The sequence below is a fragment of the Ambystoma mexicanum genome, chromosome 6q (genome assembly GCF_040938575.1).
Source record: "Ambystoma mexicanum isolate Mex_15411 chromosome 6q, UKY_AmexF1_1, whole genome shotgun sequence".
NCBI classification, from domain to species: domain Eukaryota; kingdom Metazoa; phylum Chordata; class Amphibia; order Caudata; family Ambystomatidae; genus Ambystoma; species Ambystoma mexicanum.
This window is the reverse complement of record NC_090937.1, coordinates 68,505,304-68,523,549: the sequence shown is the minus strand read 5'-3', so window position 1 is coordinate 68,523,549 and position 18,246 is coordinate 68,505,304. Positions and strand designations below refer to the sequence as shown.

General features: G+C 44.3%; 1 protein-coding gene across 2 annotated transcripts in view; it reads left to right on the top strand.

Annotated features, from left to right (window-relative positions):
• The window catches only part of EPHA5 (EPH receptor A5), a 938,871-nt gene that overhangs the window by 240,822 nt on the left and 679,803 nt on the right, over nucleotides 1-18,246 (top strand). For both annotated transcript variants that reach the window (XM_069630489.1, XM_069630488.1), the window contains exon 3: nucleotides 10,860-11,523. In XM_069630489.1, the coding sequence (XP_069486590.1) occupies nucleotides 10,860-11,523 (664 nt within the window). The remainder of the gene's footprint in view (nucleotides 1-10,859; nucleotides 11,524-18,246) is intronic.

The following is an 18,246-nucleotide window of genomic DNA, read 5'->3' as shown; positions in this document are numbered from 1 at the left end:
ACATTTTCTAATTAGTGTCCTGAAATCGTTTTTATATTAGTATTTTCTCAGTGTTTGATTCTATCCAACCTATGATTTCTGTATGTTCATCTCTGCATACATATTGTGGTCTTAATCTTAAGGGAACTAGGTAAAGATGGCCACCATGTTTGTAAACCATAGAGTGCAGGGTTCGAAATTGAGATTCAGTGAGCAGAAGCTAAAACTAGCTATTTGGTGTTGCGCATCACCCAGTAGGCAGGAGCTACCGCAGGGGAACCGGGAGTTACCAGAGATGAATTTTGTACGAACCATTGTGTTTACATGTGTGTTTTAGATGTGTTCCTGTTCTACTTTATTAACATTCTCAAATACTCCAAGTTAATTTAACATGTGCATGTTTAGAATGCACCAGTTGTCCCTAAAATCCCAAAATAGCTCCTGCTAGCTGTTGGTTTCAAGCTAACCAGGCTCTGATAAGCTAGAAGCAGGAGCCAAATAGCTCCCAGCTCTCTCAATTTCAAACCCTGGAGTGTGGACTATTCAGTTTGATTCAGCCGGAAGTGCATGAATGGCCATTTAAATACGCACTGATAGGAAGTATGGTTTTGTGATCAAGGTCCCAGTTGGGTGTGAAACGTGTTACCGTGTCTCACCTTTCTTGTTGCCTGTGGGCATTTTTAACTCCATGCAATAAACTCTATACATTTTTATACAGAATTTGTGGAGTAAGAGCATATGTTTTCTATAGTGCGGCAGAGTGCGACATTGGCACGTTGTGTGCTGTTTTTTGGTTTTGTATATACATTTATGCATATGTAAATTGCAAAGGAAAGGACAGAGGTCTTCAAATTGTAGTGCTGGCATCCCAAAGGGGGCCTGGAGGATGGAGCGGTCAAGGTTCCTTAAAAAGGTAGGAACATGATTGCTTTTGATAGAAAATATACACCGTTTTGGCCTTTGGGGATAGTAGCCAAAAATATTATTACTCAAGAGGAGGCACATCAAAAAGAAGTCTGGGAACCTGGTGTAGAAGGTGATGAGGCATATCGTTTTTAGTCACCTATTATGTCACATGGCAGAGCAGTGCACCACGTAGTGAGCACAACCCATAGTAAGGAGAGTCATAATATGATTGCGGAGGGATCAGACATAGTGCAGCTCTCCTGCAGCTTACTGCCAATCTCCCGTGACGGTACTGCAAAGTCACACAGGCAGACCGCACTCACCGTCAGGGACAGCAGGGCAGAGGATTGCAGCTGGTCCCTCCTTCTTGCACCCCTGCCCACATCAGGCACATTGTGGTGTCTTGTATATTTTACCTGTCATGTTATGTGCTGATTGAATGATTTCTATCTGTCTTTGTGGGTCAGCTATTTTAGGAATGCCAGAGGGAATGTAGAATGTTGTGTGAGGGAGATTCCATGGATGACGGTTGGTGGCGGACTTGCAGACAGGAATCTGCAGTAGAAGGATGCCTAACCTTTTACTCCCATGTAACCTTCCTGCCCTGAGTGCTAAGAATTAAAGTACATTTCCTTGATGTACTTACCTGACTCTTGTGTCGTTCCTGCGAGCTGCTGGCTTACTTGAGGTTCCCAGATTCTAAATTTTGGCGACAGAGATGCTGGAAAAGGAGCCCAGGAGTAATTGTTTGCTAGCGTTAGCGGAGGCCTGCCCTTCAGATGGAAAAATGTGCCAGACAATGCTGCAGGCAGGGATTACAGGAGCCAGAGGTGGCAGCTGTGCTGGAGGCAGCAAGAACCCAGAAGCAAAGCCAGAATTTGTCTTGGATGTTACAAGAGAGGCTGCAGGTAGCCTGAAGGCAGGCATTACAGGAGGCCAAAAGAGAGGAGCTGTGCCAGGTTTTGGTCTATTTTGTAGTCTCATTGCGATATAGGAGTGACTAACCAGTGTCTGGGTGAGATAGTTTGCTTTCCACGTGCATTGGACTAGTCAACCATGTATGTGTGCCTTCTGCGTCATGTCTCTCTGTGGGCACGTTAGTCTTTAATGTGTTCTTTGTCTTGTTAGTGCTTTTCTTCAATACTTCTTTCATGTGTTCTTAGGGAGAAGTGGGTGTGGTTGTGTTGGTCTTGTGGTTTGGGCGAGTTTGGTTAGTGTGTGTTGGTTGTGTTGAATTCTCAGGATGTATTTTTGTGTTGGTGAAATTCCAGGTTATGGTTTGTATTGTTGTTTGTTCCGGTTTGTGGAGCAAGGTTTTCTCAGATGTGGCAGATCTGAGGCTGAAATGTTGCAGGTTCTGGCAGAAGGAGGTTTTGTTTTTTTGTTGAGGGTTGCATGTGTGTGGGTACGTTTACTGCTTCTGTGTAGGCAGGTTGTTGCACAGTTCGGAGCAAGTTGTGCTCAGGTGTGGCAGGAGAATGAATAGTTTCTTTGTCTGTAAATAACCTGTGCTGCATGACTGGTTGCAGTGTTTGGTCCTGTGTGTTAGGGTCGTTCTTCTGTTTCTTTAGAAAGGGAGGTATGTGGTGTCTGGTATGTTTACCTGGAATGGCTGTGTGCTGAGTGAATGATCCCTAGCTGTCTTTGTGGGTCAGCTATCTTAGGAATGCCAGAGGGAATGTACAATGTTGTGTGAGGGAGTGTCCAGGAATGATGGTTGGTGGTGGACTTGGAGATGGGAACCTGCAGTAGAAAGGTGCCTAACCCTTTACTCGCATGTAGCCTTCCTGCCCTGAGTTCCAAGCATTAAAGTACATTTCCTTTGTGTACTTACCTGACTCCTGTGTGGTTCCTGCATGTTGGCTGGCTTACCTGAGAATCCCAGATACTACACACATCAAATAGGGGGCTGCATTGTATTGAGCAGCATGAGTTGTATTACATTGTCAAATGGGAGACATTGTAAATGTTTTGTACTCAAAGGTGTGAATTTGTTTGATGCCAAATCAGTCCTTTTCGGACCACAAGTTTGTGATGTCAGTTAATATATATTCTTAAGGGCAAGCCTTTGCAAACCTGCTGTGTTTGCACTGCTGAAGAGCATTATTCCATGCATTTGGAAGAATTGTCCATATGTCTATTGTTCCCACCTGGGCACTGCCATTTGGTCATCAGCTTTTCGATCTCTCAGCCACTGCTGCAGTGCCCTGATGCTGTGTTGAGCCAGCACAAGGCAAGTCTCTGCTTCTCCCTCCCCAAGGTCACTGAGTGCTCTTGCGCTGCTGATCCCACACCACCTTCCATTCCCAGCGTCTTTGACCTGCAAACCAATGATACTACCAAACTGGTCCTCAGTTGGGACTCCATGACTTTACTGTGGCCTGGTGATTAAAGTGTCTAGTCTCCAAGTTTGACTCTGAAAAGGTTGGCTCAAATTAGTTGAGCACCAAAGAGCAAGAATAAAGGTACTGTGAAGATGCCCTGTTAGCCCAGTTCCACTTTTACATCCATAGTGACTTTTAAGCCCCACCACCTTAACTTGTTTTATCCAATACACATTTTGTAATTTTGACATTGTGCCAATTAAATGCCTCAACGCTCCTGCTCATCTACCCAGACTGCATTTTTACAAAAATCTGTATTCTTTGTGTTTGCTTTACAGGGGTTGATTTTGCCAGCGTGTTCTAGGTAATTTCTTGCATTTTACTGTTTAACTAAAATTCTATATTTTTACAGAGCCTTTATTGGACATTCTTGTATGTTAAACTATTGCTCTTAATTTGTTTGAGTTGCTACTGTTAGCTCACACCCCTTCTGAAGAGTATATCTTAACCTTGGCCCAGGTTACGACAAAAGTAGAAGGAGGTACACTTGTCCGACTGCATCTGTTTTGCCTATATGATTAAGATCTTTACTAGTTAATCGTTGTTTGGCTCTCAGTAGGTGATTTATTCACCACTCATCCATGTACATCTGCAGAGCAGTATTCATCTAGTCATATTTTGCCCTCTACAACGCAGTGGTCGAAGTGGGTGGGAGCGGTCGGGAGCGATGCTCCTCTACTTCTTTTAATTAAGTTTTACTGTTCCTATACTTTTAATTTAAAAAGAAACCATTCCGGAATGGTTTCGTTTTAAAATAAGTGTATAGGAAGAAGTTGAAGCTTGCACTTTCATTGCACTGCACTGAACGTTCCCCTAAACAGCAGGTGCCTGTGTTTTGGGGTTTGTATTGCGTGTGTGAGGGGGCGCGTTGATGGGGTTTGTGAGGAGCGATGCAGGGCATTAGGGAACATAGTTCCACTACTTCTTTTCGTACACTTAGACCACTGTCTACAAGCAGCAAATAGTTCATATACACCTCTTCAAATTTCAATATGCCACCAAAGGTGCAATATTACAGTTCATCCAATCAGAGGTGGAATTGATCTGGATTTCTCAGGATTCAAAAAAGGCAAAAATGGTCTCCCCCAATCTTGAGTCAGTGGAACCAAAAGGCCCATGCCTGAGCTGCCATGCATGGCACTTGCATTGATTCCCCGTTCCCAGTACTTGGAGCCAGCACCAACAGACTGCTACAACCAAAATGTAAATGAACAAATGCAGACGGGGTGAGCATCCCTACCTTTGCAGCCGAACAATGGAACTTGCTCCCACCCGACATTTCGATCTGGGCAATCATACTGGGCATGTTCACATAAATGCAAATCTGCTTCGCTGTGCACGTGTGTAACTGGAACCGCAAGAGCACCTTGATGCTTGCAGGCTTAGCCTGCTTTACAAATGTAAAATAAATAAATAAATAAACTTCCATTCTTTGGATCATCATGATACAGTTCGGTTTTGTTTTGCATGGAAGTACATTAATATGCAATTAATGTAAGATAGCTGTAAACATCAAGTCGGTGAATGAAAGTGGCTATTTTCCCTAAAGAGATGGAAATGTTGGACAGTTAGAAACACAACTAGAGTATAAAGCTGCAGGCTGTGTGAAGTAATGATTACAAGCGGGTGATTGTATCATTCATTTTTGCCAGAGTGTTTCTTTCTGACTTGATAGTACAGTTTAAATCCCAGAGTACATTTATTTTGTATCACGTTACTTTACATGTTTTTGATTGGAGGCTTCTATTGAGGATGGAGAGGATATATCTGCAATCATACACTTTTTTCCTTTAATATATAGTCAGGTTGGTTTATTATGTGATGCAGGCCCTTTTCGATTAATCTCTATAACACTGGGTGTTATTTTATTTGGGACCTGTGTCCTTAACACTTTTTTACTAGGCTATAGGCTATTACTATCCTGCTATTAGTCCTGCCCTTACTCTGCGAACGAGTGCAATCATAGAATCATTATTTTAAGCACAGATTTCATAAATAAAAAAAGCTGTGTTAAGTTTCTGTCAAATTGAAGCATGTGTTAACTTTACCGTTTAAAGGCGCACTCTGCAGAAAACATTGTTTTACCAATAAATTGGAGTAACTTCTGCTGGGAGACAAATGTAAAAGTGTACTGTTATGTTGCAATGTTTTGCACAATATTACCCAACCTGTCCGAGGTCACTGTTGTGGACACTGTTGCACAATTGTAACCTCTTGCCCTGTGATGAAACACTGAGCGATTTCTCCAAATGCCCCTTACAGTGAGGCTCCACCAATTTACATTTTGTAGGAGCGTGGTATGAAATTAATGTTTTGCCTGACCCCCCAAGTAGTTGGATTTTTGGGTGTGCACGTGTTACGTGGTCCCGCTCTGCTACGCCTTTGGAATAGTGGGGAAATGGGGCAAAGGCAAACAAACAACTTTATTTATTTTGCTTTGATTCGTTTCTGGGTGTGGGTCGAGCCTGGGAAGCAGTAAATAGCGGTGAGGGTCATGGGCATACAATCGATGGTTGCAGGGGGAACAGTCCTTGCAACATTGTATGTATCACCAGTACAGCATTAAGTGAGCAGCGACTACTTGCCCACTATTCACTATACACTTAGGTGTGCAATCCACGCTGTCCAATGCACGGCGCAGCACAACAGATGAGGGAGTATGAAAGCGATGGCGTCATTAGTAAGATTCATGGCTGACAAACCTGCCCTGGTAGGGGGATAACGGCTGTCTAGAGCCTCAGCCGCGAGCATCTCCGTGAGGCTAATGCTGCCTTCCCACTTGGCTTCCTCCTTCAGCAGAAGGTGCGATCAGTGTTGCCAACCTAGCGACTTTCTCGCTATATTTAGCGAGAAAGTACGCCCCCCTAGCGACTTTTTTATAAAAAAGCGGCTAGCGAGAAATCTAGCTACTTTTTTCAATTGGTTTGGAGACTTGCTCATTTATGCAAGTTTCCAAACCAATTGAAAAAAGTGCTGTAATTCGCCCGTTTTCTAACGGGAGTAATGTAAAAACACACAAATAACTTAAAAGGGAGGTGTTAAAAGGGGAGGGGGCCACAGTAAAACACACTTATAACTTAAAAGGGAGGTGTTAAAAGGGGAGGGGGCCACAGTAAAAGCCATAAATCGCAGGGGGAAAGGGGAGGTAATTATGTAAATTGGGCAGTGACGTCATCTAGCTACTTCTGGCGACTTCTAGGGGAGCCAATAGCTACTTTCTTCACTGAGGAGTTGGCAACACTGGGTGCGATGAATACCAATTGGGAAGGGGTAATCGCCGCGTGCAGCCCGCACTTGAAAAACCCTGCGGTCTTGGGCGCGAGGCCCACGCACACGCGCAAAGGATTCCTTTGTTTGGAGGGTATGCGAGTAATTTAAGATTGTTGCATCGATCTAGGATATTCTGCACACATCCTGAAACAAAGGGGCGCATCAGAACTAAGAAGGATGCACACGAGGCACCGAGCAGGGGGCAAATAGGGGAACAGGAGGTTATGGAGTCAGGGCCTGAAGTACAACTATGTACAAAGCACAGAGAACCCTTGGGCTGTGTGGTGCACAGAGAAGCCGAATCCGCGAGCAGATCTATTTCTAAAACTGTCTACTAACTAAGATGTCTGCTCAGAGCTTAGAGCGTGTCAAACGCGTGTGATCTGCCTGGAGGGAGCAGCCGACTGAAGTGAAATAACGGGATTGGGAAACTGCCAAAAGGGCAAACATTAAAAAAAGAAGCTAGGATTCATTTCTGCAGAATTTTCCAGTTTAAGAATTCTAGTCCTGCTCTGTAATGCACGGCTGTCCGTGGAGAGAAGTCGGAATGCGCTGTTAAAGCACGGAGAAACACAGAGAGTAGTCAGACATTTTAGAACCGTAGCGTCTCCTTCAGACATCAAGCTTAGAAGCCGCTGCCCAATCGAGCAAAATGCAACCATACTCCATTATCCAGTTACAGTTAGATAATCCCCGTCCGATGTCCCCATTGAAAACATCTGCAAGAATTGAAGGCTTGTTGTACAATCCTGGCCAGGTACAGGAGTGAAGAGTGACTTGCTGAGTGCACGTTTTTCTTCTTCCAACTTTATTTAATAATTTGTCCAAAAGTTACAATTGAGTGCACGTTTTTGAACAAAGGAGATAGGCCAGTCACCGTCCCTGCCTATTTACTTTTTTCCACAATTTCTGCAGGTGTCAGTGAAGTGGTGGTAGGAAGAAGATCAGATCATTATTATCCTTACAGTATTTATTGAGGGTGAACGTAGCTTCAGGAAGCAATGGAGTACATAGGGAAGGACATGGTGAGGGAAGTAGAGATACAAGGGAGCGGGGAGCTAACAACAAGGGTGGGCAGGCAATTTGGCGGCAAGGGAGCTAAGAGCAACGCGGCAAGGAAACGGGGGGAGCAGATCACCTAGTCTTACGTTAGGTGGGGTTTGGATGATGTGTGGATCTAGGTGTTAGGGAGGAACCATTCCTTGAAGCCCCTTCCTGAAATGTAAAAGCAATGGAGTGAGTCTGGTGTTGACAGGGAGGAGGTTCCAAAGTCTGGGGTCGGACACAGAGAAGGCCTGTCTTCTGGTTCTTTTCTTCCTTCAGCAGCTAGTTCAAGTCTGCACATGTCCTTATTGCCGGTGGATTGTCACCCTCCAGGGAGCACAGGGACTCTAGAGTGACATTCCTGTAGATGAAAAACCAGAATTCGAAGATGATACTTGCTTGCAGTGTTTGCCACTGCAGTTCAATGAGGGTTGGGGTGAAATGGTCAAATTTGCAGAGTCCTTTGATGAGTCATGCTACAGCATGTAGGACACATATCAGAGGTGGCAGGGTATGTGCTGCAATGCCTCCCAGAAGGAGATTGACACTTTCCCACTGGGAGAGGACCAAGGCTTGCACAGCAGATCTGAAGTTGTTTTCTCGGATGAAGGGCTTGACATTCTGCAGGAGGGAAAACTGGTCCCAATCCGCTGGCATCTTCTTGCTATGTGCATCTTGAAGGAGAGGTGTCTCTCGATGTTGAATCAGAGGTCTTGGCACAGGTGGTCAGCTGGGGTCTGAAGCCTTCAAGGTGCAAAGCAAAGTGCCAGGTATCGATGTCAGGATGCTCAGTGCTGTTGGTCAGCAATAGGAATTCAGTCTTGGAGGGGCTGAGCTTCAGGTGCGCACTGGACACCCAGAACTGGATCAGTGTGAGGCAGGCCTTGAGCTTGTGCATGTCTTCAATGAAATACCTCTTGAGGGAGAACTGCGTATCATCTGCAAATTGGTGGGTGTGGAAGTTGTGTTGAGCTAGGAGGTTTTTCAGCAATTTCATTTTAAGATTGATGATCATGCAGGAGAAGATCAGTCATTGCAGTACTCCACAGGTGATGCATTGAGCTGGTGATCTGGATGAATCGATTTTGACAAACTTGTGGTGTTTATACAGGTAGGATTTGTACCACCTCAGGACGATTTGGATGATTCCTATCTGGCGATAGATTGTCTGTGAGTGTCTGGTGCTCTATTGTGTTGAATGCCACTGAGAGGTCAAGGAGAACCAGGAGGTAAGGATGGCTATCATTGAAGATGTTAAGGACATTGTTAATCACCTTGATGGTAGGGTAGCTGTTTTGGTGATGCACCTGGGCATGAAGCCAGATTGGAAGGACTTAAGGAGTTTGTTAGTTCTGATGTGTTGGAGGAGTTGCATGGCTACTGCTTTCTCAAAGATCTTACCTAAGAAGGGAAGATGGGTGATATAGCCATAGTTCATGAGGTCATTGGGGTCCAGTGTTGGTTTCTTGAGAAGCTGCAGGATTTGTCTGGTCTTGAGGGTTCTGGAGAAGGCGCCTTGTTTGAGTGCGCTATTTATGATTGTCAGGTTAGGGAGGAGTGATTCACTCTGAAGGGTCTTGAGTATGGAGTCAGGGTGGGTGTTGTCATAGTATGAAGTAGCCTTGAGGGATGCTAGGGTGGCAGTGAAGTCTTCCATAGTGAGTGTCCTGAAAGTCATCCAGGTAGTGGTGGTTTTCTGAGATGAGGTATGTAGTGTGCTGCCAGTTGTGGCGGTGTTGCCTATGTGCTGGTGGATCATTCTGAGGGGTTAACACACTTTCCCGTCCATCCCCATATCTCTACCAATCCAAGGGTCTTGAAAGAGATCCTAGTGATCCAGTACTGAGCAAGAGTTGAGGCTCTGGTAAGGAAAGAGATAGCACAAGAGGAGATATATCAAGGAGACATTAGACCACATATGTTAAACACATTTGAATATGGCAAAAAGAACACTGCAACAAGAAGGGGAGAGTGACAGTATTTCAGGGATATTTTGTATATGTCAACGGATAAGTGGACTTTGATGTGAGGAGGCATGGGTGGCAGAAATCTGAATAGTTGTATATACTTCATGGGTTTTGGAAGCTGGAAAAGTGCCACGAAGCAGATATTATTTAATATATGCTGAGTTGCTCAGATCCCCGAAGGAGATGTAGGGTGCTGAAAGCAGGCCAGGTTCTTTTCTGTTTGTTTTTGGTTGGGACATTTGCAAATTTGCGGAGGGTGGAAACTGACATCAGGTACGTTTTCCTTTAGATGTGGGTGCCCTGAGGCTCTCTCTTCACACCTTGTTTTGTTTATCCATTTGGACAGCGTATGTGGGAAAATGTCAGAAAGAGCAGTGGTGGAGCTAGCAGGGGGGGGTTGCCTCTGGGGTTCCTTTCAGAGTCTGAAACCAGCAAAGTAGTAAAATTGTATTACCTGGTGCCCTATGAGGACCCCTTCACCCATCGAAACGCACCTATGCCACTGGGAAGGGGATTTATACACCATACACCTGTGGCTTCATAACCACCCAGAGTTATGTGTTTTTCACCTTGGGGCTCCAAATGTGATGAGGAAAATGTAAGCTTTGCTCCCATTTTCTATGACACTGTCGCTGCCCCTCAGTGAAAAACTCGCCTGTTGTGGATTACAACCCATGCACAATTGTGCATATAATTATGCTTCAATTAACTGCGCCATACATTTGTAGTCTGCAGTCATTCAGATCACTGATCGGTCCAGTACAGCTGTTCCGGCAACAAAAACTGCAGGCATCTCCTTAGAAGGTTTAAGCCATGCTGGCACTTCAGTGCCTGCAACAAAGGGAATGAGGTTGCAGACGTGCATGACACTGTTGAGCGAGGTGGAGTAAGGAACATACATATCATGGATGCACAGGACAGGGATAGTTTGTAGATCTTGCTGGCTGTGAAATAGAGTAAGATGTAAGATGCCTGACACCCGTTTCTAGCTTGAATCCCTTCCAAGGCCTACTCAGCCATTGATAACCAGTGCAGTGGGCAATACAAACAAATATTATCACAGTGGGTTAAAGTGTAAAGATACCGCTTGAAGGTCTATACGAGAAAGTCACATTATTACTAATTGTTATTGTAGAAGAGCTCAAATCAAATGAAGGAATAACAAATTAAATGATATGTGATCTCATCACTGTTCTGTATATTGGGAGAATTGTGGATTTGTAAATGTTCCTAAATGTATAATGAAAATTAAGGTGTTGAACTTTGCTTTTCACTTAAGTAACTCTTATTATTTTCTTTTGCTAAACAGTGGGAGGAAATCGGTGAGGTGGATGAAAACTATGCCCCTATACACACCTATCAAGTGTGTAAAGTGATGGACCTGAACCAGAACAATTGGCTTTTGACCAGCTGGATCTCCAATGAAGGGGCTGCCCGCATCTTCATTGAGCTTAAGTTCACTCTGAGAGACTGTAACAGTCTTCCTGGGGGGCTCGGGACCTGCAAAGAAACTTTCAATATGTACTATTTTGAATCCGATGATGAGGATGGGAGAAATATCAGGGAAAATCAGTACATCAAGATCGATACTATCGCTGCTGACGAAAGCTTTACCGAGCTTGACTTGGGTGACCGGGTCATGAAGCTCAACACGGAAGTGAGAGACGTGGGACCTTTGACCAAGAAAGGGTTTTACCTTGCCTTCCAGGATGTTGGGGCCTGCATTGCTTTAGTGTCTGTCCGTGTTTACTATAAGAAGTGTCCCTCGGTGGTGCGGAACCTGGCCATTTTTCCAGACACAATTACTGGATCGGACTCTTCGCAACTGCTGGAGGTATCGGGATCGTGTGTGAACTTCTCAGTGACCGATGAGCCTCCTAGGATGCACTGCAGTGCCGAAGGGGAGTGGCTGGTGCCAATTGGGAAATGTCTGTGCCAGCCTGGTTATGAGGAGAAAAATGGTACTTGTCAAGGTAAGAATAACAAATAATCTGTAATGTTGGGTTAATGGCTGCATTTAGCTGGCCAATCTTATGTAGGGACATTTAACAATTGATTGAATGCCAATCCCCATAGGAAGTCTCCACTGCCTTTAATGTATCCCTGCTGCTGCTGATGATGATGACAGTGTACAATGTTTCACCGGAAAGGTCCTATTTGTATGTGCAGCACACAATCTGTATTCATGAACACTGTCCTCTACCAACAAGTAAGAACCCTCTTGGGTTTTCCCTGATGCATTTTGGCTTTTCCTCTATTTGAGCGCATATTGATACCGTTTTAGTGCATTTAATAGGCCAGATGTGCATTGCTGTTGTTAATATCTCAAAATTGTTCTGTTGTGGCATGTAGCCGACAGGCAGGGGCACAGAAACTAGCCTGAGCATATATTGCATGTATGGTTCCATTGTTTCATGGTAACACAATCATGTTAGAGATCCAGTGCAGATCAAGATTGCAAGCAGTCGTTCCTTCGATATAGGAGAGTGCAGAAGACAGACATGGCTGTGTCATATATACCTGTTTCACTCTGTGAGCCCATGTGGTGCACAGACTGTTTCCCCGAAATGTCAATAGCAATAGATATTTATTTCCAACATCAGAAGAACACATATTTGGTTGCAAGATGTATTGTGCACCCCACATTAGACTGGTCCCTAAAGAACCTAGTGGCAGTGTAACGTATCCTTTGGAAGACATTGGGCATCATTATGGGTCTGGCGGTAACCGTGACGGTAAAACCAGCAGGTTGCCGTCTGACCTGTAATGAATTACCGGTGCCTGACTACCCTGTAACATCGGGGTATTCCGACCATGGCAGCCGGGAAATCAGGCACCGGTAATTTTGTAAGTCCCCGTTCCCATGGAGTCCCACTGGACTCCATGGGATTGGGGACCACGGAAGCACCAGCACCGTTAACAACGGTGCCGGTGCTTCCGTGAAACTCTGTGGGCGGGTGCCGTTCCGCACACCAGATCTGACCCTGGAGGGCGGGACGGCACCCGCCCGTCGAGTCGTACTGTGCCGGTCCAGAAACACCAGTCCTGGTAGGCTTACCGGCACCAGTGTTTTTGGACTAGCACAGTTGTAATGAGGCTCATTACGTTTTAATCAATTCTTTGACTCATACCAACTTGTTCACTCTTTTCTTAATACAATAGGGCAGAATTCAGTAATATTTGCCTCTCCAGATGTTTTGCATTATAATTCCCATCTGCCCTACCATGTTTACTCAATGGTGAGGGGATTGTGGGAGTCGTAGTTCAAATCATCCTCAGAGCCAAAGGTTACAGTCCCATTTCCACGCGCAATAATGGTGATTGGAAGTATCAGGGTTTGCTCTGAGGCATCGGCTGCAAACAGTAGACTAACTGCAGTCACTGAGGCCACACGTAAAACATTTTGTCTCATAGGCCCATGACAAATAACGAATAGAGCAAAAATGAATGAATGTAGTTTTCACATTGTGTTATTTCATTGCATAAAACACAAGACCTTTTTCATACATTTCTTCGGGAGCTAATTTTTCAACTTTGTAAACAAAACGGATGCCCAAAGAATGTAACTGTCTACATTCAGGTTCCAGGCATGGCACGCAAGCCCATTACTTGTGTGCTTATCACTGGTTTGTAGCAACAACAGAGGGGAACTGGTGGACAGGGTCGGACTGGGACAAGAAATAGGCCCAGTCACCCAAATAAAAATAGCCCACCCTTCGCCTCAAAAAAGTGTTCCACCCCTCGCCTCACGACCCTAGACCTCTGATGAAATCACCAGAAGTGATGTCATTTGACCCCACCCCAAAGTGACATCCCGGGAAGTGATGAAACACGACCTTTCACCTCTTGACAAAACAGGAAGTGGCATCAAATAGCATTGTTCCTAAGTACACTAAATTACTGGGAATCCAAGCAGACGTCCAAGGCCAAATGATAATATGTTATTGTATAGCACTTATGCTTAAGCTCTTTTATATAGAATAAATATGCCTCCAATATCACCCAACCTGTGTTGTACTCATTTATCGACCTAAGAAGGATGAAAGGCTTTTTGAAGAAAAAAAAAAGAATTGAAAAAAACATAAATTCTATTTTTTTTCTTCCAAACCAGCCCAGGCATGGCCAGAAACCAGCCCTCACTCCCCAGGAACGATTTCTGCCTGGCCACGGGCCGAAAGGACGAGGGGCCAATCCGACCCTGCTGGTGGACCATCTGCATGTAGCACATCTAAATGCCACCTTCTTTCAGGCCGGCTAGGGAGAATTCTATTCTGAGGTGTCACGCGCCAGAGTCAGGTGGGATAGTGTTGAGGCGAATGTAGCCTGCCCGTGCCTCGGCTGTTTCATCGCTAGACTGTGCACTTGATTCTCGTCACAGACCTCTGAAAACAATTACATATGGCGTTAGTAATGTGTTGCTTAACGGTTAGCAAGTAGTCGCTTTCAATTTTGCTCTTCAATTTTAAATCCACAAATGCAGCAGACGCCAAGACATAAACCAGGATAATGCAGAGAGAGAGAAAGGCCATTTTCAAGCAATCTGCATTTCTCGGTGCTATTTAGAACCCTTTTTTTGGTTGAAATGTAATCATGCATAGAAATGTATCATTTAAAAATATTGGCCCTCATTCTAAGTCGGCCTGTCCGCTAAAAAAGTGCCAGTATTCATGGATACCGGCACTTTACCGCACCGGCCGACTATGGGTTTGCCGATGGGGCACCCGAGTTAACTGAAGCAAAAAGCTGGAGGTAAAGCAGGCGCCCTAGTGGCAAAAAAAAGCTGTCATTAGGGGCACTGGTATTGCCGGTGCCGGTAACGACAGCAAATCCCCTCATGGAGTCTATGAATGGGGATTTACATTGTCACTCCGGCACCCGTAATCCGACCGCAATGCCGCTGTACCGGGTGCTGGAAACGGTAGCAACATTTGCCTGTTTCCTGGCGGCTCTACCACCAGGATACCAGCAGTGTTACAATGATGCCCATTGTTCTCACACACACTGTTTAGCGACGCACCATTTTCCACTTATTTTACTATTAATGAACTCTCTAGAAAATAATTTTCCTTCCAATGCCCCTTCTGAGGGGGATCAGGTAGAATATGGCTATGAAATGATGTGTGGGTTTATTGCCCTTCACATAGTATTGTCTTCTTGTGGGAAGGTTTGGGTGCTCTTTTCTAGCAAGCCCATCAGCCGGTTTATGGAAAATGCATTGATCTAAGGCAACAAGTGGTGTGTGTCCCAATGCATGACTTCTTTTGTGAAGGAAACTGCATGCTGTCTGGTCTAACTTATACACCTCTCTAGCTCTCGACACGTCACCTGAAGTGGTGACACTCTTCTTATGGCACAAAATGCTACTTATAACTACGGATCGAGTGATTATGGCCAATAATAGTTAAGAGAATAGACATTCTGAACTTCATATTCTATTAGATCACTTCCATTTCTGTTACAAAACAACTCACCATTATCAGTACAGCTTAGTCAGCTAATATGGGTAATATGAGCAACTGTGGTTCTATCTCTTTAGCAAGATGCAGTATTTGCGCTACAGATCTTAACTCTGTTTGCGGGGCCATGTCCCATTCTACTTTCTATACTGAAAGGGGTGTCCCTCCCATTCATCCCCCTGTCAGGTCCCCCCCTCCTGCACCTCACTTACCTGATTCAAGGTTCTCTCATTCCTGGGCCGCCTTACGCTCCTTGTCTATTGCTTCTCTGACACTGGCCGCTTCTTCTCCACCACCTTCCCATCTCCTCCCTGCCGTTTCCAGCCACCCGCCCGCCCCCCACCACTTTACTGACCTGCCCGCCTACACTGTCCTTTACTGCTTGGTAACGACCCTGATTGGCAAAGCCTCTGAGGTAAACCTCTGCTGTAAATGAAAAGCTGTCTTTGCCGACCCTAAGTAAGCTTGTTGAAACAATGAAGTCTCTTTCACCATTTTGGAGTTTTCATTTATGAGTAGATACCAAAATCAACAGTAGAAATGTCCCAATTTAGGTGAAGTTGCAATGGATAATAGAAGTTCATCGTTTAGTAGAAGTGAATACTGGTGTGAAGTTAGTCTGGAATTATAAACAAGCTCCACCCCCGCAACTCCCACACCCCACCAACTTCACAAATTGTAGATCAACCTGTTTTGAAGGGGCAAGAAGGGGCATTGATATGAGCAACAAGTCAATGTGAAAGTCAGCTCCTTGCTTCTACACTGAGGGCTATAATGGAGGTAGGCTGAGTGTGTTATGGTTTTATGATAGATATGCGTGTCAATAATGAAATTGACTTGGCTCGTTGACTTAATTTACAGCAGTCCATCTACAAGTTGCTGAATGGCGATGACTGAGCTTCCTCTAAGTATCATGAGATTGGAGCTGTGTTGGCCCTCCACCAAAGCACCCTTAAAAGGCCTACTTGATTTCACAGTGCAGTTTACTATGTGAATTTCTTCTGTTTAGCTAATGCTAAAACTAACTCTAGAACTCATGCTGGTCTTGGGAGGGTAGCTCAGCGGCAACATGCTGTCCTTGTAAGCAAGATGACATGGAGCAACACAGGTTCGATCCCTGGGTCCGCGCTTAGAAACCGCTGGGTATTAAGCGTGTTATAAATAACCTATCATATCATGCTAGTTACTTCTCCTTTGCTCGTTCCCCATTTCCCAGCTGCAGTTGTACAGTTCAAGCCTGTTCACCATTAGCAGAAGATTGATTAGTTATATGTCCCCTCTTCTTAAATTATATTTTACAGAAAATATGTCAGGAAGTTACATGGTCATAACTATTTTTGACGGACCTGCAATGCATCTACTTTTTCATTGCTTTTACAATAAACAGCAGGGGTTATATTTACATGCATATTGCAGGGTAAATTGTTCGAGGTAATTAAAAGGTTTTCATTCCATTTGTCTACACAAATGCACATCTCATGTAAGAATTTCATCGGTACAGCCTGTGAAGCTTGCTCACTGTCCAATAGAGTTTCATTAATATTGTTTACTCAATGCATCCCAGACAGAGCTCAAAGGCATTCTAATTGTTTTCAACTCCCTCCGCCACTCATCTTTGGTAACATTTAGATAATCTTTCCGGATTATAAACTGAATGAAATTGAATGACCCAAAACATGAATTCTGCGGTCAATTTGATTTGCATGCACTTTGTGGCAAAGATAATCCTACCAGAGCTTTTGGATGATTTTGCTTTGATTTTTATGAATTAGGATGAGACAGGTTTTATTGACTGTTTTGTCCTGTTCAAGTTTCATGGAGTTCAAATCCAAAAGAAACAAATTGATCTCGCAATGATTATGTCAAGTCTGTTTTGGAAGTTATTAAATAATATTTAGATACATTAGTGATGCTTTTTCCGGATTTGTATTTAGGAATCCACCACATGTTAAAACATGGTGGGCATCTGTCACCAAAGACCTTTATATCTATTACTTAGTGATGGCGGCACCATGCCCTTCTCTTGAGCTATGCTTTGTGTGCTCTGCACCGCGTCGCAAGTATCCCAATGGTTGTCTGCCCATGCTAACATAATGGGCCTCATTACACGGTAGGCGGTAAGGGTTAACGGTCACCGGTAATGGAACCGGTGACCGTTAACCCTTACCGCCTTACTACGAGGTCCCTTAGCGGGTTGGTACTTTAACGCCTGCTTTTAACAGGTGTTAAAAACCAACCCGCTAAGGGACCTTGGTGCTAATTACGGCACCGCAAATTTGCGGTACCGTAATTAGCACCTTCCCCATTCCCATTATGCCCTATGGGGCAAAAATGGGAATGGGGAAGGGCAATGGTGGAAGGGGGAATTACCGCCCCGCCAACCTTGGAATATGGCGGTAGTTCCCCTTTCCACCAAGGCGGTGCCGGTATTTTACCGGCATGGACCAAGGTGCCGTTATCACCTTGGTCCACCGCCTACCGTGTAATGAGGCCCAATGTGTTCTTGCATTTCACTTTCAAAACATATGTCTTTGGTTTGCCTGAATAATACTTCTCCCTAGATTGAACGATTACTAGGGTTTTCTGATCTATTTCCGGGTATACATTTCAATGATATACTCAACTCAGTAACAGATGGTGGAGTAGTGTTACTTCTCAAAATATAATTTACAAGAGTATCAAGAGATTCAGAGTTTCAGGAAAAAAAGGAGCATGGCCGCAACTTTCAGAGTACTCCTAGTGCAGTGTCAACACTTTGCACGTGGTGGGCGATGTTCTCAAATTGATCTTTTTCTAGTTGTTCTTTACAATTGACAATTTGTTCTTTACAATTGATCATTTTTGATACATGGGCTTACTTAGGATATAGGCTGCGCATTGTCTGCATTTGCTCATTGTGTTGAATCTTGTTTTTTTGCTCATGTTATCTCGACCTAGTTGGTCTAACGCACTCAAATTTAGGTGCTTTTGCTGCAGCATGTATGCTTTTTAGTCGCTAATAGGACTGTCAAATTTAGGTGCCTTTGCTGTAGCATGTATGCGCTTTAGTCACTAATAGGATTGTCAAATTTAGGTGCCTTTGCTGTAGCATGTATGCGCTTTAGTCACTAATAGGATTGTCAAATTTAGGTGCCTTTGCTGTAGCATGTATGCTTTTTAGTCACTAATAGGATTGTCAAATTTAGGTACCTTTGCTGTAGCATGTATGCTTTTTGGTCACTAATAGGACTGTCAAATTTA